Raw genomic sequence first — 21,068 nt, forward strand, 5'->3', positions numbered from 1 at the left:
GGGTTCTCACATTAGCATGAGCTAGTAGTAAGACTGCTGAGACCACAGTTAGCTTATTGACACTTAAAATGTTGACAAGCAGTGTGGGTACAGCAGTATGTTGAACCCGACAAACCAGCATACTATTGCCGAGTTGTAAGTCATGCTTTTCCATCATGCTTAAAGTTGTAAATCCAGCGACAATGCTTTACAGTGCATGAATACAGAGCCGGCCATAGGTATAGGCAAACTAGGCAATTGCCTAGGGCATTTGATATGCCTAGGGGCATCAGCAGTTTCTGCTGATTAAAATGATATGCAACATGCCTATATTCTGTGTGTACCATTTCATATGCAGATACAGCCACAGTCTCACACAGTATATAGGCATGCTGCATATCATTTTAATCAGCAGAAGCTGCTTGTGTATCCTAGCCACATAGCAATGCAAATAAGATGCATTTTCATTTTTTTAAAAATGTGCCCGACGTTAGCATTGAGGCAAGATTTATGAGGACACATCTGTATCCAAGCAGAGGCAGAGGTCACAGTGTTAGTTGCCATGTGAGTCCTGTGTGCATGTGAGTGGGTTGGTTGTGTAGTAGTGTTCGGAATATGTGTAAGGAGCATTATGTGTGTCATGTAAAAATGCATTAATAATGTGCAACATATGTGTAAGGGGCACTATGTGTGTCATTATGTGTATAACAGCATTAATAATGTGCGGCATATGTGTAAGGGGCACTATACTATGTGTGTCATTATGCGTATAAGGGCATTACTAATGTGCTATATATGTGTAACAGGGTAGTACTGTATGTGTGTCATTATGTGTATAGGGGCACTAATAATGTGCAGCAAATGTGTAGGGGGCACTATGTGTGTCATTATGTGTATAAGGACATTCATAATGTGTGGCATATGTGTAAGGGACATTATGTGTAAAAGGGCATTAATAAAGGTTGTCATAATGTGTAAGGTGCATTATGTTTATAAGGACATTAATAATGTGTCTCATATGTGTAAGGGGCATTACTGTGTGGAATTATGTGTATAAATGCATTACTAATGTGTGGCATTATGTGTATAAGGTGCTCTACTGTGTGGCGTTGCATATAGAAAGGGCACTACTGTGTTGTCTAATGTGAATAAAGAGCAATAAGGTGTGGTGTAATATGAATAAGGAGCAATTCAGTGTGATGTAATGTGAATAAGGGGCTCTACTGTGAAGAGTAACGTTTAAGGTAAAGTGGTACTACTGTGGGATGTAATATGAATTATGGACACTATCGCATGATCAAATGTGAATAAAGTTGCAGTACTGTGTGGCGTAATTGGAATTGGGGTTACTATTGTGTGTCCATGCCCCTTGCCAGCAAAAACTCACCCCTTTTTGGGCTGTGCGCCAAATGTGCGAACTGTTCCTATTTAAAATATAGGGGGTACAAACACCAAAATAAGGACTGCTATGGGTGAGGGGTGATGGTGCTGGGAAAGAGGTGCAAGATCAGAGGCGAAACCAACAGTTGTGCTAGGGGGCACCAGCCAAAATCTTGCCTAGGGCATCATATTGGTTAGGGCCGGCTCTGCATGAATACAATGCCAGCATGTTAGGTTCCACATACTGCTATTCCCCTTCTGCTTATCAACCTAATAATACAGTAAGTTGATGCTTGTGCACAGGTGGTCATGGTCTGTGAAAAATGGTAGAAACTGTTCAAGGGTTAAATAATCATATGTAACTTCTCATGGTTAATGAAGATAAATATTTATTCTATGAAATAGACTTTCTGAAAATTTTTTAATGTTTGCAAATACAGTTTTTATTTATATTGTAGACAATTTGGTACAAGATAATTCACATCTGGTGTCTTCACAAATTAGATTAGTCGGGGAGGTGGTTTTTGTAGACATTATATTTATCCCACCATGCCATACTTTTCACACTTCTTTGTTGGATCCTCATTGGGCATCAGCTCGTACTCACAGGTCTTCTTGTTAAAAACGAAGTTACACGTCTCCGGGTCATAGCTGACAGGTGTGCCATAACTAAATAAAATAAACAATATTTCCATAAGGAACACCACAAAGCAATGACAATTCATAAAGAAATATAAAATGTTACTCCTGTAGGAAGTGTGTGTGTGTGTGTGTGTGTGTGTGTGTGTGTGTGTGTGTGTGTGTATATATATATATATATATATATATATATATAATGTTACGTAATGCGCTATTATTAAACAATAAGGTAAAATAACCATGGAGCCAATTTCTTGTTAAATACAGCTCTCTTTGGGCAACTTCTACAAAAGAAAAGACCCTTTGCCGATATGGGCCTACAAAGGTAAATATAAAGAAATATCTTTGCGAAGCGCTCGTATTTGGTAAATAATCCAAACTTTTTTATGGATATGAACTGAGGATGATTTTGTCAGTACCTAACACATACACCCAAATATTAAAAACACATTTTTTTATTAAAATACAAATTACATATTCAAAAATACGTTTTCAGAATTATATCTGACAGAAAAATGTTGATCACTAGAAAACTCATATTTGTTCAGTTTTTATTAATACAATAAAAAGTATTATAATATCTACTATAATAAAATATTTTGTTTCACCCAACACATTTGATTTTCACATTTGGATTCCAGAGCACACAGACGTGTAGGATTGTTGCTGGTATAAATCAGAAATCTGACAACAGCTAGGAGCTACTGTATTTGATTCTAATTAGAGATGAGCGGGTTCGGTTCGTTGAGATCCGAACCCCCATCTCCCCCCCCCCCCGAACGTCACGTGTTTTACACGGGTCCGAGGCAGTTCTCCGAGATACAAACCCCCCCGAACTTCACCTCTTTTACACGGTTCCGAGGCAGCCTTGGATCTTCCCGCTTTGCTCGGTTAACCCGAACAAGGCCGAACGTCATCATCCAGCTGTCGGATTCTCACGAGATTCGTATTCCATATAAAGAACCTTCGCGTCAACCTAATTTTCACTCGTGCATTGGAGATTAAGCAGAGAGGACATGGCTACATTCTCTGCCTGAAAAGCTCAATATCTGTGCTCAGTGTGCTGCAAATATCTGTGCTCAGTGTGCTGCATTGTGGTGACCACCAGTATATTATAGTAGTACAGTACAGTAGGCCATTGCTGTATCTTGCAGCTCCGTGTCAGACTCAGTTCTAGTATCCTGATAGTCTTGAGGAAGTCCCGAGCTGTGACGGGACGAAACGCGTTGACGTCATCTCCCTGTCTGTATCCACACACTTACGGAAGCATCCACACAAGTGCTGTCTCCAGCGGCTTTACCTGAGACGCTGGCCAGTGCTCCCTCTGTCCGCTCGCCAGAACTGAGAGTGTGCTATCTCTAGAGGTTACACTGCAAGCAGAAATTTGGAGCAATACATATTTACCCGCCCGCCAGGACTGAAATTAACAACTATACATACCGGCGGTAGGCGCTTTGACTGTAAGCTGCAAAGGACGTGTATCTCTCTGGTTGCTTGCATCGTATTACTGGATATTCCCGCAGGTTCGGGTAAGAATACAGCAGCATTCCTCTGCACTGGGACGCCAGTAGCAGGAGGATTTGAGAGACTTGTGATATAATCTGTCAGCATTTGTTACAGTCTTGACACATTTTGATGTAACAGATTGGATGGGTCTGTTTAGTGTCATATGAATTACAATGTTGCTACTAATGTTATAAATACACTGTTGCTGCTAATTCTTTACAGTGCCAGAGGATACTATTTGCTTCCTATTAGAGTGTGTGGAACATACTGATTTTTGATTTTTAAAGTTTTATGTGTATTTGTTTGTCATTAATTGGAGTAAAAGATTATATTTAAATTAAAGCAGACTCTTTGTTTACTGATTGCAGTAATGAGTAAAGGCAGACACTAATTACATTATATAATTTTACACTATAATTGAAGCGCACCATTGTTCTCTTTTTTTCTTTGTTTTAAATTCTTCTGAGGATTTAGCTAATCTTTTAATGTGTGCAGCTGATGTCTAATTGAATAGAATTGGTTAAATTGCGCCGGGAGTTGTGGTGTGAAAAACACCTTTTTTGTTTAGTATCCTGATCAGTGCTCAATATCTGCTGCATTGTTGTGTGACCAGTATATACTATATAGTAGTACAGTGCAGCATTTTGGTGACCACTAGTATATAGTAGTACAGTACAGTAGGCCATTTCTGTATCTTGCAGCTCTGTGTCACTTCAAGTATCCATATCTGTGCTGCATTGTTGTGAGCAGTATATAGTAGTACAGTGCAGCCTTTTTTTGACCACCAGTATATAGTAGTACAGTACAGTAGGCCATTGCTGTATCTTGCAGCTCCGTATCACTTCAAGTATCCATATCTGTGCTGCATTGTTGTGAGCAGTATATAGTTGTACAGTGCATCATTTTGGTGACCACTAGTATATAGTAGTACAGTACAGTAGGCCATTGCTGTATCTTGCAGCTGTGTGTCACTTCAAGTATCCATATCTGTGCTGCATTGCTGTGAGCAGTATATAGTAGTACAGTGCAGCATTTTGGTGACCACCATTATATAGTAGTACAGTACAGTAGGCCATTGCTGTATCTTGCAGCTCTGTGACACTTCAAGTATCCATATCTGTTCTGCATTGTTGTGAGCAGTATATAGTAGTACAGTGCAGCATTTTGGTGACCACCAGTATAGTAGTACAGTACAGTAGGCCATTGCTGTATCTTGCAGCTCCGTGTCACTTCAAGTATCCATATCTGTGCTGCATTGTTGTGAGCAGTATATAGTAGTACAGTGCAGCATTTTGGTGACCACCAGTATATAGTAGCACAGTACAGTAGGCCATTGCTGTATCTTGCAGCTCCGTGTCACTTCAAGTATCCATATCTGTGCTGCATTGTTGTGAGCAGTATATAGTAGTACAGTGCAGCATTTTGGTGACCACCAGTATATAGTAGTACAGTAGGCCATTGCTGTATCTTGCAGCTCTGTGTCACTTCAAGTATACATATCTGTGCTGCATTGTTGTGAGCAGTATATAGTAGTACAGTGCAGCATTTTGGTGACCACCAGTATATAGTAGTACAGTACAGTAGGCCATTGCTGTATCTTGCAGCTCTGTGTCACTTCAAGTATACATATCTGTGCTGCATTGTTGTGAGCAGTATATAGTTGTACAGTGCAGCATTTTGGTGACCACCAGTATATAGTAGTACAGTACAGTAGGCCATTGCTGTATCTTGCTGCTCTTTGTCACTTCTAGTGGTAAATTTACTAAGATGGGAGTTCTATTTAAGATGGGATGTTGCCCATAGCAACCAATCAGTTTCAGGTATTATCTTCTAGATGGTGCTAGATAAATGAGAAGTAGAAGCTGATTGGTTGCTATGGGCAACATCCCATCTGAAATAGAACTCCCATCTTAGTAAATTTACCCCCTAGTATCCATATCAGTGCTTAATATCTGTGCTCAGTGTCAGTGCTGCATTGTGGTGACCAGTATACTACAGTACAATAGTCCAGTGCTGTTCTCGCTACTCAGTGTCAGTTCTCTGTAGTATCATCAGTGCTCAGTATAATCAGTGCTCAGTAAAATCAGTGCTCAGTATAATCAGTGATCAGTATAATCAGTTCTCAGTATAATCAGTGCGCTGTTAGACGTGCGCCCATTTTCCGCCATTAGTGCATTGGGATTTAGACAATTGATGAAGTTATTGTGTCCCCTGTACAAAATCCTATCTAGATTCCACTTCACTAAGCAGGCGATAGCGAGATTTTACCAATTAATATCAGTGATTTATAATTAATTATTAATTACAGTGATCTTGCCAAATGATTCCAGTGATTTTGTCATTTTCTTCCAGTGATTTGGACCAATAATACCATTGATTAGAACGAATAATTCCTGTGATATTGAGGTGTTTGAGTCGCTTAGCTTAGCCGTCCAGCGACCACAGTGCACCTCTTTTTCTCTTTTCTTTGCATCATGTGCTGTTTGGGGCCAATTTTTTTAAGTGCCATCCTGTCTGCCACTGCAGTGCCACTACTAGATGGGCCAGGTGTTTGTGCCGCCCTCTTGGGTCGCTTAGCTTAGTCATCCAGTGACCTCAGTGCAAATTTTAGGACTAAAAATAATATTGTGAGGTGTGAGGTGTACAGAATAGACTGGAAATGAGTGGAAATTATGGTTATTGAGGTTAATATTACTATAGGATCAAAATGACCACCAAATTCTATGATTTAAGCTGTTTTTGAGGGGTTTTTGAAAAAAAAACAACCGAATCCAAAACACACCGGAATCCGACAAAAATTTTTAAGGGAGGTTTTGTCAAAACGCGTCCGAATCCAAAACACGACCACGGGACCGAATCCAAAACCAAAACACGAAACCTGAAAAATTTCCAGTGCACATCTCTAATATATATATATATATATATATATATATACCTTTACCCCCTCGGCGGGACTCTTAGCACTTGAAAGAAAATAGACCACACCACGTCTTTCAGGTCAACGTTTCAAAGTTCACTGAACTTTTTCGTCAGGACAATACAGCACATTACAAACCACTCACCTATAAACCTCTGTCCTCCCACTCCACGGCACGCGCCGCCTACCGTCTCCCGCTCCGTAAAAACTGACGTCATCGCAAGGAGGCCGGCATCGGCAACCTCGTCAGCGGAGGGTGGGACCAGAGCACCACATACTATAACATTATACACATTTTATTACAAGTAACAATGTTATCAAAACACGAGTGCAAAAAATAGTTGAAAAACCAATACCATACAGATAAGACAAATGTACTTTATACTATCCAGTGTTCCCACAAAGCAGGTCACCATTACTTAATACTTAATTATTCCAGAGACACAAAGTCTATTAATGATGAAAGTATTCAAATTCCTATGTCCTTAATCCAACATCTGAAGCAGCATCAACATAATGATATATTGCACTTATTTATAAGAAACAAGATAATCCCGATTGCTCGTTTAATCCCCTCGGAGAAAGGGTATCTAGTGTAAAAATCCACTTCGCTTCTGCCTTACGCAGTAGTAGACCACTATCACCGCCTCTCTCCAGAGGTGGGATATGGTCAATAATACGATGTCTCAGCACCGCAATTGAGTGTTTGGCATTCAAAAAAATGACGGGCCACAGGCTGATCACTATGGCCCGACTTCAATGCTGATCTAATCGCGTGTCTGTGCCCCGCCATGCGTTCCTTCATCATACATTCCGTCTTGCCGACGTAATGAAGTCCGCAGGGACAGCTCAATGCATAAACTACATACTTTGTTGAACAAGACACTTTATGTCTAATTTTTTATTTTTTTCACAAGTGGGGGTAACAGAATGTGTCACCTACCAACATATGACTACATGTAATACATCCTAGACACCGAAAGCATCCAGGTTTCTGAGTTGATAGAAACATTTTCTGTTGCTGTACTGAACTGTCAGCTATAACAGGGGCTTTTATGTTAGTTTTAACCACATAATCTCTTATATTTTTCCCCGGTTTGTAAGCTGGCATCAGTTGTACTTTAGACAGTCCACTCAATGCTTTATCTGTTTGTATAATGGGGCAGAATGTTCTACTTATCCGATTTATTTCATTACTTTGCGTACTGAACCTATTTACCCAAATTGGTTTATCTTGTTTTTTGGTCACAATATTTTTAGACTTTAAAGTGCTAGTGCATGGAATTTTCCTTACCTTTTGATTAAGGTCTTTAAAATCATTTAATTTATATCCTCTCACCAGGAATTTATTAATAACCACATCTAATGCTGCTGCTAGTTTGGATTCATCATTCACTATGCGCCTTATGCGCAACATCTGAGAATACGGCAATCCCCTCCGAAGAGAAATAAGGTGATGGCTGGACGCAACTAACAAGTTGGTACGATCTGTATCCTTCATAAACAGATCAGTGCAGATTTTACCATTCAAAATTTCTATATGTACATCCAAGTAGTTCACACTTAACGAATCAATTAGAAACGTAAATTTGACAGGAGAGGATGATTGGTTATGCAAATTAAGTAATAATTCTAAATCCTCTCTAGTACCTGTCCACAGTAAAAGAAGGTCATCTATATAATGTTGGTACAAAAGTACCTTAGATCTAACATCCTCATTTTTAAAGAACAACTTTTCCTCCACTGTGAACATGTAACTATTGGCAAAAGCCGGAGACACATTAGTCCCCATGGAACAACCCTGCAATTGTACATAGTACTCACTATTAAACAAGAAATAATTTCGTTGCATAAATTGTTGTAGTAAATGCAAAAAGAAATCAACGTTAGGACCCTCATACAGCGCATTGCCCTCAATCAGTGACCTGACCGAAGCCAGACCATCCGAGTGAGGTATACAAGTATGGAGACTACTAACGTCGATGACTGCCAATAAACAATTATCAGGTACACTCTCAATCTCAGATAATTTATTTAACAATGCCGTTGTGTTTTTAAGGTAGGTTGATTTGGCTTGGACACATGGCTGCAAAAAGTGATCACAAAAAATAGAGGCGTTCTGATACATAGAGCCTCTAGCTGATATTATTGGTCTCGCAGGAGGTTGCCGGTTATTTTTATGGATCTTGGGTAGTGAATATAATAATGGCACAACAGGGTGCATTGTTGACAAAGCATCAAATAGAGATTATGAAATAATATTAGAATCTAGTGCTTGTTTCAACACTCCATCCAATTCCATTTTAAATTCCCCCGTCGGATCCGAAGACAATTTACGATAAGTGTCACAGTCCCTGAGTTGCCGATTTAACTCACAAAATACATCTATCAAAACCTTCTGTAGGACGTTAGATTCTCAGGTGCAGGCAGTAACCAAACAGAATAAAGTCTTTAAATCCAATTTGACAACAGATGAATGGGAGGCTCTGCAATGTTTAAGCAAGTATGAAGATGTTGTGTTCCGCTCTGCTGATAAGGGCGGAGCAATTGTAGTGCAAAATACAAGTGACTACATCAATGAGTTAAATCGGCAACTCAGGGACTGTGACACTTCTCGAAAATTGTCTTCGGATCCGACGGGGGAATTTAAAATGGAATTGGATGGAGTGTTGAAACAAGCACTAGATTCTAATATTATTTCACAATCTATATTTGATGCTTTGTCAACAATGCACCCTGTTGTGCCATTATTGTATTCACTACCCAAGATCCATAAAAATAACCGGCAACCTCCTGCGAGACCAATAATATCAGCTAGAGGCTCTATGTATCAGAACGCCTCTATTTTTTGTGATCACTTTTTGCAGCCATGTGTCCAAGCCAAATCAACCTACCTTAAAGACACAACGGCATTGTTAAATAAGTTATCTGAGATTGAGAGTGTACCTGATAATTGTTTATTGGCAGTCATCGACGTTAGTAGTCTCCATACTTGTATACCTCACTCGGATGGTCTGGCTTCGGTCAGGTCACTGATTGAGGGCAATGCGCTGTATGAGGGTCCTAACGTTGATTTCTTTTTGCATTTACTACAACTTATTATGCAACGAAATTATTTCTTGTTTAATAGTGAGTACTATGTACAATTGCAGGGTTGTTCCATGGGGAGTAATGTGTTCCCGGCTTTTGTTAATAGTTACATGTTCACAGTGGAGGAAAAGTTGTTCTTTAAAAATGAGGATGTTAGATCTAAGGTAATTTTGTTCCAACATTATATAGATTTAGAATTATTACTTAATTTGCATAACCAATCATCCTCTCCTGTCAAATTTACGTTTCTAATTGATTTGTTAAGTGTGAACTACTTGGATGTTCATATAGAAATTTTGAATGGTAAAATCTGCACTGATCTGTTTATGAAGGATACAGATCGTACCAACTTGTTAGTTGCATCCAGCCATCACCTTATTTCTCTTCGGAGGGGATTGCCGTATTCTCAGATGTTGCGCATAAGGCGCATAGTGAATGATGAATCCAAACTAGCAGCAGCATTAGATGTGGTTATTAATAAATTCCGGGTGAGAGGATATAAATTAAATGATTTTAAAGACCTTAAGCAAAAGGTAAGGAAAATTCCATGCACTATCACTTTAAAGTCTAAAAATATTGTGACCAAAAAACAAGATAAACTAATTTGGATAAATAGGTTCAATACGCAAAGTAATGAAATAAATCAGATAAGTAGAACATTCTGCCCCATTATACAAACAGATAAAGCGTTGAGTGGACTGTCTAAAGAACAACTGATGCCAGCTTACAAACCGGGGAAAAATATAAGAGATTATGTGGTTAAAACTAACATAAAAGCCCCTGTTATAGCTGACAGTTCAGTACAGTAACAGAAAATGTTTCTATCAACTCAGAAACCTGGATGCTTTCGGTGTCTAGGATGTATTACATGTAGTCATATGTTGGTAGGTGACACATTCTGTCACCCCCACTTGGGAAAAAAATACTAAATTAGACATAGAGTGTCTTGTTCAACAAAGTATGTAGTTTATGTATTGAGCTGTCCCTTCGGACTTCATTACGTCGGCAAGACGGAATGTATGATGAAGGAACGCATGGCGGGGCACAGACATGCGATTAGATCAGCATTGAAGTCGGGCCATAGTGATCAGCCTGTGGCCCGTCATTTTTTGAATTCCAAACACTCAATTGCGGTGCTGAGACACCGTATTATTGACCATATCCCACCTCTGGAGAGAGGCGGTGATAGTGGTCTACTACTGCGTAAGGCAGAAGCAAAGTGGATTTTTACACTAGATACCCTTTCTCCGAGGGGATTAAACGAGCAATCGGGATCATCTTGTTTCTTATAAATAAGTGCAATATATCATTATGTTGATGCTGCTTCAGATGTTGGATTAAGGACATAGCAATTTTAATAGTATATGAATACTTTCATCATTAGTAGACTTTGTGTCTCTTTGGAATAATTAAGTATTAAGTAATGGTGACCTGCTATGTGGAAACACTGGATAGTATAAAGTACATTTGTCTTATCTGTATGGTAATGGTTTTTCAACTATTTTTTGCACTCGTGTTTTGATAACATTGTTACTTGTAATAAAATGTGTATAATGTTATAGTATGTGGTGCTCTGGTCCCACCCTTCGCTGACGAGGTTGCCGATGCCGGCCTCCTTGCGATGACGTCAGTTTTTACGGAGCGGGAGACGGCGGGCGGCGCGTGCCGTGGAGTGGGAGGACAGAGGTTTATAGGTGAGTGGTTTGTAATGTGCTGTATTGTCCTGATGAAAAAGTTCAATGAACTTTGAAACGTTGACCTGAAAGACGTGGTGTGGTCTATTTTCTTTCAAGTGCTAAGAGTGCTGCCGAGGGGGTAAAGGTATTGTTTAACAATTGCATGACTTTTGTTACTTTAGGGCACCGGCCTTTACAGATTTGCCTTTTAATATGGGAAAGGAGTGCTGCTGACTGGAGTACTATATATATATATATATATATATATATATATATATATACAACAAGCCCAGCAGCGGCGGCACTCACGGGTCTACTCACAGTCAGTAAAGTGCATAAAGTGCATTTATTTCATCACTCAGTGTCCGACGTTTCGGGGCCACAACGCCCCTTTTTCGAGGTGATACAACAAAATAAGTGAACACAACATACCTTTTATAAAGAAGAAGAAGACCCGCAAACGGGACGAGCTCCCGGCCCCAGGCGTGGGACACCCCCCCGGCCTGGCCCTACAGTGCTGTGCGATGACGTACTTCCGCCCTGGAGTCGTGGAGACGTCGGCTTCCTGGAGACCAGGGTTGGTAGCGTCGCCTAGGCGACCAGCGCGTCCTGGCAACCAGGTGCATGACGGAACCCTCGCCCAGGGCTGGAATGATACGAAATGTGCAATAATTAAAACATAATGAATGTGTACAATAAAAACATTTGACATTGCTGTGCAAACTAAAACGCTTAAGACTATATCAATCATACATGTATATTGATTAAACTACCAGCAATGCGGCTCTGCTAACATTATATCATAAATAGAAGAACAATTGGAAACTTGTACTAAGTCAAGAACCTGCATACACGACCTAACTGAATGATAGCTAAATATTTTACTGGAATGTATTCCATAAAATTTTGTCATTAAGCCCAGCCGGTTTGATGGTGCCGAGGGTATAGATCCACCTGGCCTCCATCCTTAAGAGGAGGCTCCCCCGATTGCCCCCCCCCCCCCTCACCGATTTGGGAACATGATCGATGATTTGAAATCTTAAATCATTCAGATCATGTTTCTTCTCCGCATAGTGTCTGGCCACAGGTTGGTCAGACACCTTGCCTGATAGCACACTTTTAACAGCTGATCTATGTAGAGCTTGTCTCTCTCCGGCAGTTCGCACTGTTTTGCCTACATACTGCAAATGACAGGGACACGTGATAACGTATATAATGTGAGATGTTGTGCAGGTAAGGACATGTCTAATTTTAAAAGATCTACCTGTCACACTTGAAGTAAAAATCGGCCCTGTCTGTAAACTGTTGCACGTCTTACACCCTAGGCAACGATAGCAGCCCGGTGGTTTGGATAGAAAGTTGTTAACTGTAGAGACTTCAAACCCTGTGATATCAGTGTGTACCATTTAAACTTAAACGACCACTCACCTGTTTTACTAAAGGAAAGAGTATTAAAGATCATGTGGTACACACTGATATCACAGGGTTTGAAGTCTCTCCAGTTACCAACTTTCTATCCAAACCACCGGGCTGCTATCGTTGCCTAGGGTGTAAGACGTGCAACAGTTTACAGACAGGGCCGATTTTTACTTCAAGTGTGATAGGTAGATCTTTTAAAATTAGACATGTCCTTACCTGTACAACATCTCACATTATATACGTTATCACGTGTCCCTGTCATTTGCAGTATGTAGGCAAAACAGTGCGAACTGCCGGAGAGAGACAAGCTCTACATAGATCAGCTGTTAAAAGTGCGCTATCAGGCAAGGTGTCTGACCAACCTGTGGCCAGACACTATGCGGAGAAGAAACATGATCTGAATGATTTAAGATTTCAAATCATCGATCATGTTCCCAAATCGGTGAGGGGGGGGGGCAATCGGGGGAGCCTCCTCTTAAGGATGGAGGCCAGGTGGATCTATACCCTCGGCACCATCAAACCGGCTGGGCTTAATGACAAAATTTTATGGAATACATTCCAGTAAAATATTTAGCTATCATTCAGTTAGGTCGTGCATGCAGGTTCTTGACTTAGTACACATTTCCAATTGTTCTTCTATTTATGATATAATGTTAGCAGAGCCGCATTGCTGGTAGTTTAATCAATATACATGTATGATTGATATAGTCTTAAGCATTTTAGTTTGCACAGCAATGTTAAATGTTTTTATTGTACACATTTACTATGTTTTAATTATTGCACATTTCGTATCATTCCAGCCCTGGGCGAGGGTTCCGTCATGCACCTGGTTGCCAGGACGCGCTGGTCGCCTAGGCGACGCTACCAACCCTGGTCTCCAGGAAGCCGACGTCTCCATGTCTCCAGGGCGGAAGTACATCATCGCACAGCACTGTAGGGCCAGGCCGGGGGGGTGTCCCATGCCTGGGGCCGGGAGCTCGTCCCGTTCGCAGGTCTTCTTCTTCTTTATAAAAGGTATGTTGTGTTCACTTATTTTGTTGTATCACCTCGAAAAAGGGGCGTTGTGGCCCCGAAACGTCGGACACTGAGTGATGAAATAAATGCACTTTATGCACTTTTGAGTAGACCCGTGAGTGCCGCCGCTGCTGGGCTTGTTGTATATAGGATTTTTCCGGATGGCACCAGGCCAGTGAACTGTGATAGGAGAGAGTGCCGATTCATTCCTTCATGTATATATATATATATATATATATATATATATATATATGTATGTATATATATATATATATATATATATATATGTATATTATACTCTTTCTCTGTTCCATTACTTCCGCAGAGGTGAAATGCCATTTTACCTCTGAAAAAGTTGCTGGAGTACCACAATGAAATGTGTTGTGTGTACAGGTGCTTGTCAGTAGACCAACAATATAAAATTCAAAGTAAACGTGTACGTACAGTATATATGCTTATAGGGCAAAAGTGATCACAAATGAAAGTACAGGTTAGGTTGTAGTGTACTTGTATTTTCTATGTAACCTCCTTTAAAAGAGGGAAAAAATAAAATCAGTAGAATCAGAGTGTCCTTCTTGTTCTTCTTCATTTTACATTTCCATAGCAAACAGGGTAAAGGATATTTATATGTGGGTTCATGCAAGTGGAATTGGCAGTGTAGTTGGCTGAGTAATGGGTGGTGTATCCTTGAGCAGGGGTGTGATCTACAGTATAATGATTTCTCAGCTAGGAATATTGGAAGTTATGACAATTGTACTGAAATTTTAATTTTGAGATTGCTTGACAATATTGCATTAGTCCACTCTAATCCATCTGGGGTACACTGTGCCATTACCACTGGTTTAGAAACGAGTATGGGCTATGGAGCTTAGGAAGAAACCACTAAAGCTGACTCCTCCCCTCTCTAATACCGCCCATCTCCAGCAGTGCCTCAGTCTAGTTTTTTGTGCCTTGGCGTGAAGACACTCTTTTATTTGCTCCTAGTTTTCAGTTAGGTTTTATTTCTAATTAGTTTTTGAATTGGTGTTCAGTTCTTATCACAGGCAACAAACACAACAAGGGTGCGGATAGTGAGGTAGATGAGCTGTGAGCTCTGTTTCTCACCCTGTAATGCCTCTGAAGAGTCACTAACCATGCAAGTCCCTGGGTCTCCCTTCTCTGGGACACAGAAACTGAGGAGGCGCTGGGTCAGGTAGGAACAGTCTACTGAGGTAGCCCTGGCCCTGTACACACTTGCTAGCCCTGCCTACAAGCTTCTGCTCAGTGCAGCTCTGCATTTCTGGCTCAGGTCTGCTTGCGCTTCGCTGGGGAGGCTAGCACTGGTTGAGGAGACTTGCTATTTAAAGTGTTGTTTTTTTTTCTTCTACATGGCTGTCAGGACGACCTGACAAAATGTCCAAAAACAAAGCTGGCTCTGCAGAGTATTTTTTTGTGCATAGTATACCAAGAAATTACCAAAAGGCTGCACACAGCCAGGTGCTCTTTGCTCAGCCTGTACTGAGGCTGTGATTTCTCTGCCTGAACCCCAACAGACCAATCTGAGATGCCGCAGTGGGCCACAAATATGGCAGACACTATTGCTGAATTACTCCTATCTCGACCTACCAAAGCTTTAGCAGCTGCTTCTTCCTCTGATGTGGCTGAAGAGCCTCTTTGGGGTTGCAATATGGGTAGGTGTTTGTCTGACATGGCTACGTCTTTGAATAAGATTGTAGCATCCTTGGGTTCTACAGCTATTAAGCGTAGACCACCACCCTCCGAGGTTATATTTTCAACTGAGGACCAGTTTTCGGATTCCGCATCTCAGGAGGAAGTTGATCCAGACTGGGAGGATAGTTCTGAATGGTAAGACTATTTCTCTTCAGATTCTGGTGTCAAACGTTTTATTATTGCAGTTCATCAGACCTTACAATTAGAGGACGCTACAGTATCTGAGTCTGCTTCAGCTTCTCTTTTAAGAGAAAGAAGAAACAAGTATCTATTTTCCTGCCATTTGCTCATTTTGATGAGGAATTAAAGAAGGCCTAACTGAAGCCTGAAGCAAAAGTTCAGGTTCACAGAAAATTGAAAACTGAGATATTTATATCGTTTTAAGGAAGAGGATACAAGGTGACCTTGTTATGGATACAGGGAGTCAACATCATCCCCTATCTGGGCGATTTGTTACTAAATGCTCCATCCGAGGCTCTACTTCTAACACATCTACAACTCACACTAGACACCCTTCAATCGTTCAGTTGGTTGGTGAATTTCCGAAGTCCAGACTCATTCCATCAAAAAGGATGTTGTTTCTGGGTCTTCAATTCGACACATCATCTCAGAGAGTCTTTCTACATTGGGAGAAAGTACAGGATCTTCAGTCCAGAGTGCACAGTCTTCTGCTGCTACCAAGAGTGTTGGTACTCTGTTGCATGCTCAGGAAGATGGTGGCTTCCTTCAAGGCAGTCCCGTTTTCTCAGTTCCATGCCAGAACGCTACAGTCACAGATTCTGTGTTGCTGTTCCCAGAAGAATTTCAGATTGGACAAACAGTTATTCCGCCTGTCTGTTCAGATGCCATAAGCTGGGTTAGGAGAGGTAGGGGGTCGTCTGGATGCTATGGTGGGGCTCTTCCAGTGCTGATGCGGGCTGCTGGTAGCAGACAAGGTGTGAAAGCAGGCTTGCAGGGACCTGTGGAGTCCTCCCCTGGGGTTCTGTTCCAAAGCAGGTTGTGGGGAAATTGGTGGCTCCTTGCATCAATGACCACCATATTGGATTTCAGTCAGATGACTGTGTCAGCCAATCAGTGCTGACTCCAGCAGCCAATGGTATGCTTCCCACAGGTATAAACCTGGAAAGGCAGGTTACTGAGGTTACAAAATCAGATGTAGCAAAGACAATGGTGCTTAATGGATTACAGCTGCCTATGTGTGTTCTGACGGAACCCACCCACCAATAAAATAGACATAAATTGCAAAGAATTGTAAAACACCTTTGGTGCTACCACAAAACAAGTTCTGACTGCAAGTTTTAGAGTTCTTTCAGATTGAACACAATATCACCTGATAAATTCAAATGATCAAAGTCCAAAATGACAATACACAAAAGAAATAGTGTCCTCAATAGGCTGGTGTTAAATTTCAGTTCGACTTACTCTCCGACAGAAACAGTACAATTGCTTGCAGAAATTCCATGAAAAAAATGGACCTTAATAATTTGAACTTATCAGGTGATATTGTGTGACTCATTTGAGATACCCGCCATCGTAGACCGGACTTCACGAGCATTGAGGGGCAGAAGAGGCGCTGCGCTCTCCTCCCTTCTGGCACTGTGGGGGCATTTGTGTATCTGGCACTGTGGAGATATTTGTGTATCTGGCACTGTGGGGCAATGTATTTCTGACACTGGGGCAGTGTGTATCTGACACTAGGGCATTTGTTTATCTGGCACTGTGGAGCAATGTGTATCTGGCACTGTGGGGGCATTTGTGTAACTGGCACTTTGGGGTAATGTGTATCTGGCACTGTAGGGGCATTTGTGTATCTGGCACTGTGGGGACATTTGTGTATCTGGCACTCTGGGGAAATGTGTATCTGGCACTCTGGGGCAATGTGTATCTGGCACTCTGGGGGCATTTGTGTATCTGGCACTGTGGGGGCATTTGTGTATCTGGCACTGTGGGGGCATTTGTGTATCTGGCACAGTGGAGCAACGTGTATCTGGCACTATTGGGGACATATGTGTATCTGGCCCCCCCATATGTGTATCATGCCCCCATTTTCATTGGCCATGCCCCATGTGGCATTTGGCCACACACATTTTTTTGGCACACGCACACAGTACCTATAAGACATTTTTTCTACTTGCACCACTGGGTAACACACTCAAAATCTGGCCCGGGGTACCCCATTTTGCATATGGACATGGAAAATTGTTACCACAGATGCCAATCTGAGAGGCTGGGGCGCAGTGTTTCAGCATCACCATCTTCAGCGACTCTGGTTCCGATCAACAGTATAAGACTTCAGGCCATCTACAATGCTTTGTTTCAGGTTCAGGACCTGCTACAGGGTCAACAGTCTGTGTCCAGTCAGACAACGCAACAGCTGTGGCCTACATCAACAAGAAAGGAGGAACTCACAGTTGGAGAGCAATGTGAGAAGTATCTCACATCCTCAGATTGGCGGAGGCTTGGGTTCCAGCGATATCGGCAGTATTCATTCCCAGGTTGGACAACTGGGAAGCAGACAACCTCAGTTGCCACACAGTCCATCCCAGGGTATGGGAAATCAACCAGGAGGTGTTTCTGGATCTAGTCTCCATGTGGGGAACACCAAACATCAACCTTATGGCATCACCCAGTATGGTTCTCGCTCCAGAGACCCCAGTGCAGTGCTTGTGGATGCGATGACAGTGCCTTGATGGTTCCTTCTGGGCTGCATGTTTTCACCTTGATTCCATGACTTCTTTAATGTATTCGACAAGAGGTGCTTCCAATCATATTTATAGCTCTGGATTGGCCCCATTGACACTGGTATGCTCTGGCCGAGACTCCTTACAGTCTACCTCTTCAGCCAGACCTTCTTCAAGGTCTGTGTCATCACCCAGATTCATCTTGACTAGCTTTGTAGGCATGGGTCTTGAAACTAGCATCTTGCTGTCAAAGGGATTGTCCTCAGCTTTAGTCCGGACTATGCTTCAGGCTCGAAAACTGGTTACATCCAGAATTTATCACCGGGTCTGGCATTCATACATTGCCTTGTGTGAATGTTAAAGTTTCTCCCTGGAGGTTTTTCATCTCCCACGCCCTTTAGCCTTTCTTTATGTATTGTCAAAGGGACTCCTCCTTTCCTCTCTTAAAGGACAGGTTTCTGCTTTATCTGTTCTTTTTCATAAAAAGTTGGCTAACATTCCAGATGTTCACTGTTTCCTTCAGGGGTTTCTGTGCATACAACCTCCTTATGTACCTCCTGATCCTCCTTGGGACTTAATTTTGGTTCTCACAGCCCTTCAGGAGTCTCCTTTTGAGCCTTTGGAGTCTGTTGATTTGCATTTCCTTACCTTAAAAGTAGTTTTTCTCGTAGCAATTGCTTCCATCAGGAGGGTTTCCGAGTTGGCTGCTTTGTCATGTAAACCTCCTCTGATTATTTTCCATTCAGCTATGGTGGGTTTTACGGGCAAAACTTTTTTGCCTAAGGTCATGTCCACTTTCCATGTCAATCAGTACATCGTACTTCCGGCTTCGTCACCAGACTCTTCTCCTTTGGATTCATCGTTGCTGGCAAAATGGATGTTGTACGCGCCTTGAGGATTTATCTGTCCCGTACGGCTTCTCACCATCATACATAGAGTCTTTTGGTGCTTATAGATGCTCTTAACATGGGTTAGTCAACCTCTAAAAACACCATTGCTCGGTGGGTCACATTGGCTATTCGGTAGGCTTATGTGTATTCAAAGTGACCTGTTCTTGTTCTGCTGTGAGCTCATTCAACTCATGCTTTTGGTACTTCTTAGGCAGTTTGCCGTTGTGCCTTGGTGGAACAGCTGTGTAGGGCTGCCACCTGGTCATCTGTGCACTTTCACAAAGTTCTATCAATTTCATACCTTTGGTGTGAAAGAAGAACGTGTGGGACAGGAAATTTTACATGTGGATCTGCTGGACAAATCCCCCCTTCTTATCTGGCTTTGGAAAATCCCAGCAGTACTGATGCAGCATCCCCCAATGGATGATAGAGGAAATAGGATTGTTTACTCTCCCTAAAATCTCTTCCTCTGAATCCATCTGGGAAACACTGCAATCCCTCCCTTATTGTCTGGTTTTGTTGTCATAGGTTTACTACATGTGTGTGTATATATATATTTATTAGTGATGAGCGGGTACAGTTCCTCGGAAACCGAACCCCCCCGAACTTCACCCATTTTACACGGGTCTGAGGCATACTCGGATTCTCCTATATGGCTTGGTTAACCCTAGCGCGCCCGAACGTCATCATCCCGCTGTCGGATTCTCGCGAGATTCGGATTCTATATAAGCAGCCGCACGTTGCCGCCATTTTCACTCGTGCATTGGAAATGTTAGGGAGAGGACGTGGCTGGCGTCCTCTCCGTTTATTAATAATATTTGTGCTACTGCTTATTGCTTAATTGTGGGGACAGGGGAGCAGCTGTATTATATAGGAGGAGTACAGTGCAGAGTTTTGCTGACCAGTGACCACCAGTATACGTTGTCTGCCTGAAAAACACTCCATATCTGTGCTCAGTGTGCTGCATATATCTGTGCTCACACTGCTTAATTGTGGGGACTGGGGAGCAGCTGTATTATATAGGAGGAGTACAGTGCAGAGTTTTGCTGACCAGTGACCACCAGTATACGTTGTCTGCCTGAAAAACACTCCATATCTGTGCTCAGTGTGCTGCATATATCTGTGCTCACACTGCTTAATTGTGGGGACTGGGGAGCAGCTGTATTATTATATAGGAGGAGTACAGTGCAGAGTTTTGCTGACCAGTGACCACCAGTATACGTTGTCTGCCTGAAAAACACTCCATATCTGTGCTCAGTGTACTGCATATATCTGTGCTCACACTGCTTAATTGTGGGGACTGGGGAGCAGCTGTATTATATAGGAGGAGTACAGTGCAGAGTTTTGCTGACCAGTGACCACCAGTATACGTTGTCTGCCTGAAAAACACTCCATATCTGTGCTCAGTGTGCTGCATATATCTGTGCTCACACTGCTTAATTGTGGGGACTGGGGAGCAGCTGTATTATTATATAGGAGGAGTACAGTGCAGAGTTTTGCTGACCAGTGACCACCAGTATACGTTGTCTGCCTGAAAAACACTCCATATCTGTGCTCAGTGTACTGCATATATCTGTGCTCACACTGCTTAATTGTGGGGACTGGGGAGCAGCTGTATTATATAGGAGGAGTACAGTGCAGAGTTTTGCTGACCAGTGACCACCAGTATACGTTGTCTGCCTGAAAAACACTCCATATCTGTGCTCAGTGTGCTGCATATATCTGTGCTCACACTGCTTAATTGTGGGGACTCGGGAGCAGCTGTATTATTATATAGGAGGAGTACAGTGCAGAGTTTTGCTGACCAGTGACCACCAGTATACGTTGTCTGCCTGAAAAACACTCCATATCTGTGCTCAGTGTGCTGCATATATCTGTGCTCACACTGCTTAATTGTGGGGACTGGGGAGCATTTGTATTATATAGGAGGAGTACAGTGCAGAGTTTTGCTGACAGTGACCACCAGTATACGTTGTCTGCCTGAAAAACACTCCATATCTGTGCTCAGTGTGCTGCATATATCTGTGCTCACACTGCTTTATTGTGGGGACTGGGGACCACCAGTATATTATATAGGAGGAGTACAGTGCAGAGTTTTGCTGACAGTGACCACCAGTATATATAGCAGTACGGTACGGAAGGCCACTGCTCTACCTACCTCTGTGTC

At 42.0% G+C, this 21,068-nt stretch overlaps 1 protein-coding gene across 1 annotated transcript in view; it reads right to left on the reverse strand.

The window, feature by feature from the left end:
- Positions 1-1,776: 1,776 nt before the first annotated feature.
- The window catches only part of LOC135058072 (beta-microseminoprotein-like), a 69,811-nt gene continuing 50,519 nt past the window's right edge, over positions 1,777-21,068 (reverse strand). The window contains exon 4 of the mRNA XM_063963698.1: positions 1,777-2,028. Coding sequence (XP_063819768.1) covers positions 1,899-2,028 — 130 coding nt within the window. The 3' untranslated portion in view covers positions 1,777-1,898. The remainder of the gene's footprint in view (positions 2,029-21,068) is intronic.

Source organism: Pseudophryne corroboree, chromosome 3 (assembly GCF_028390025.1).
Source record: "Pseudophryne corroboree isolate aPseCor3 chromosome 3, aPseCor3.hap2, whole genome shotgun sequence".
Lineage (NCBI taxonomy): Eukaryota > Metazoa > Chordata > Amphibia > Anura > Myobatrachidae > Pseudophryne > Pseudophryne corroboree.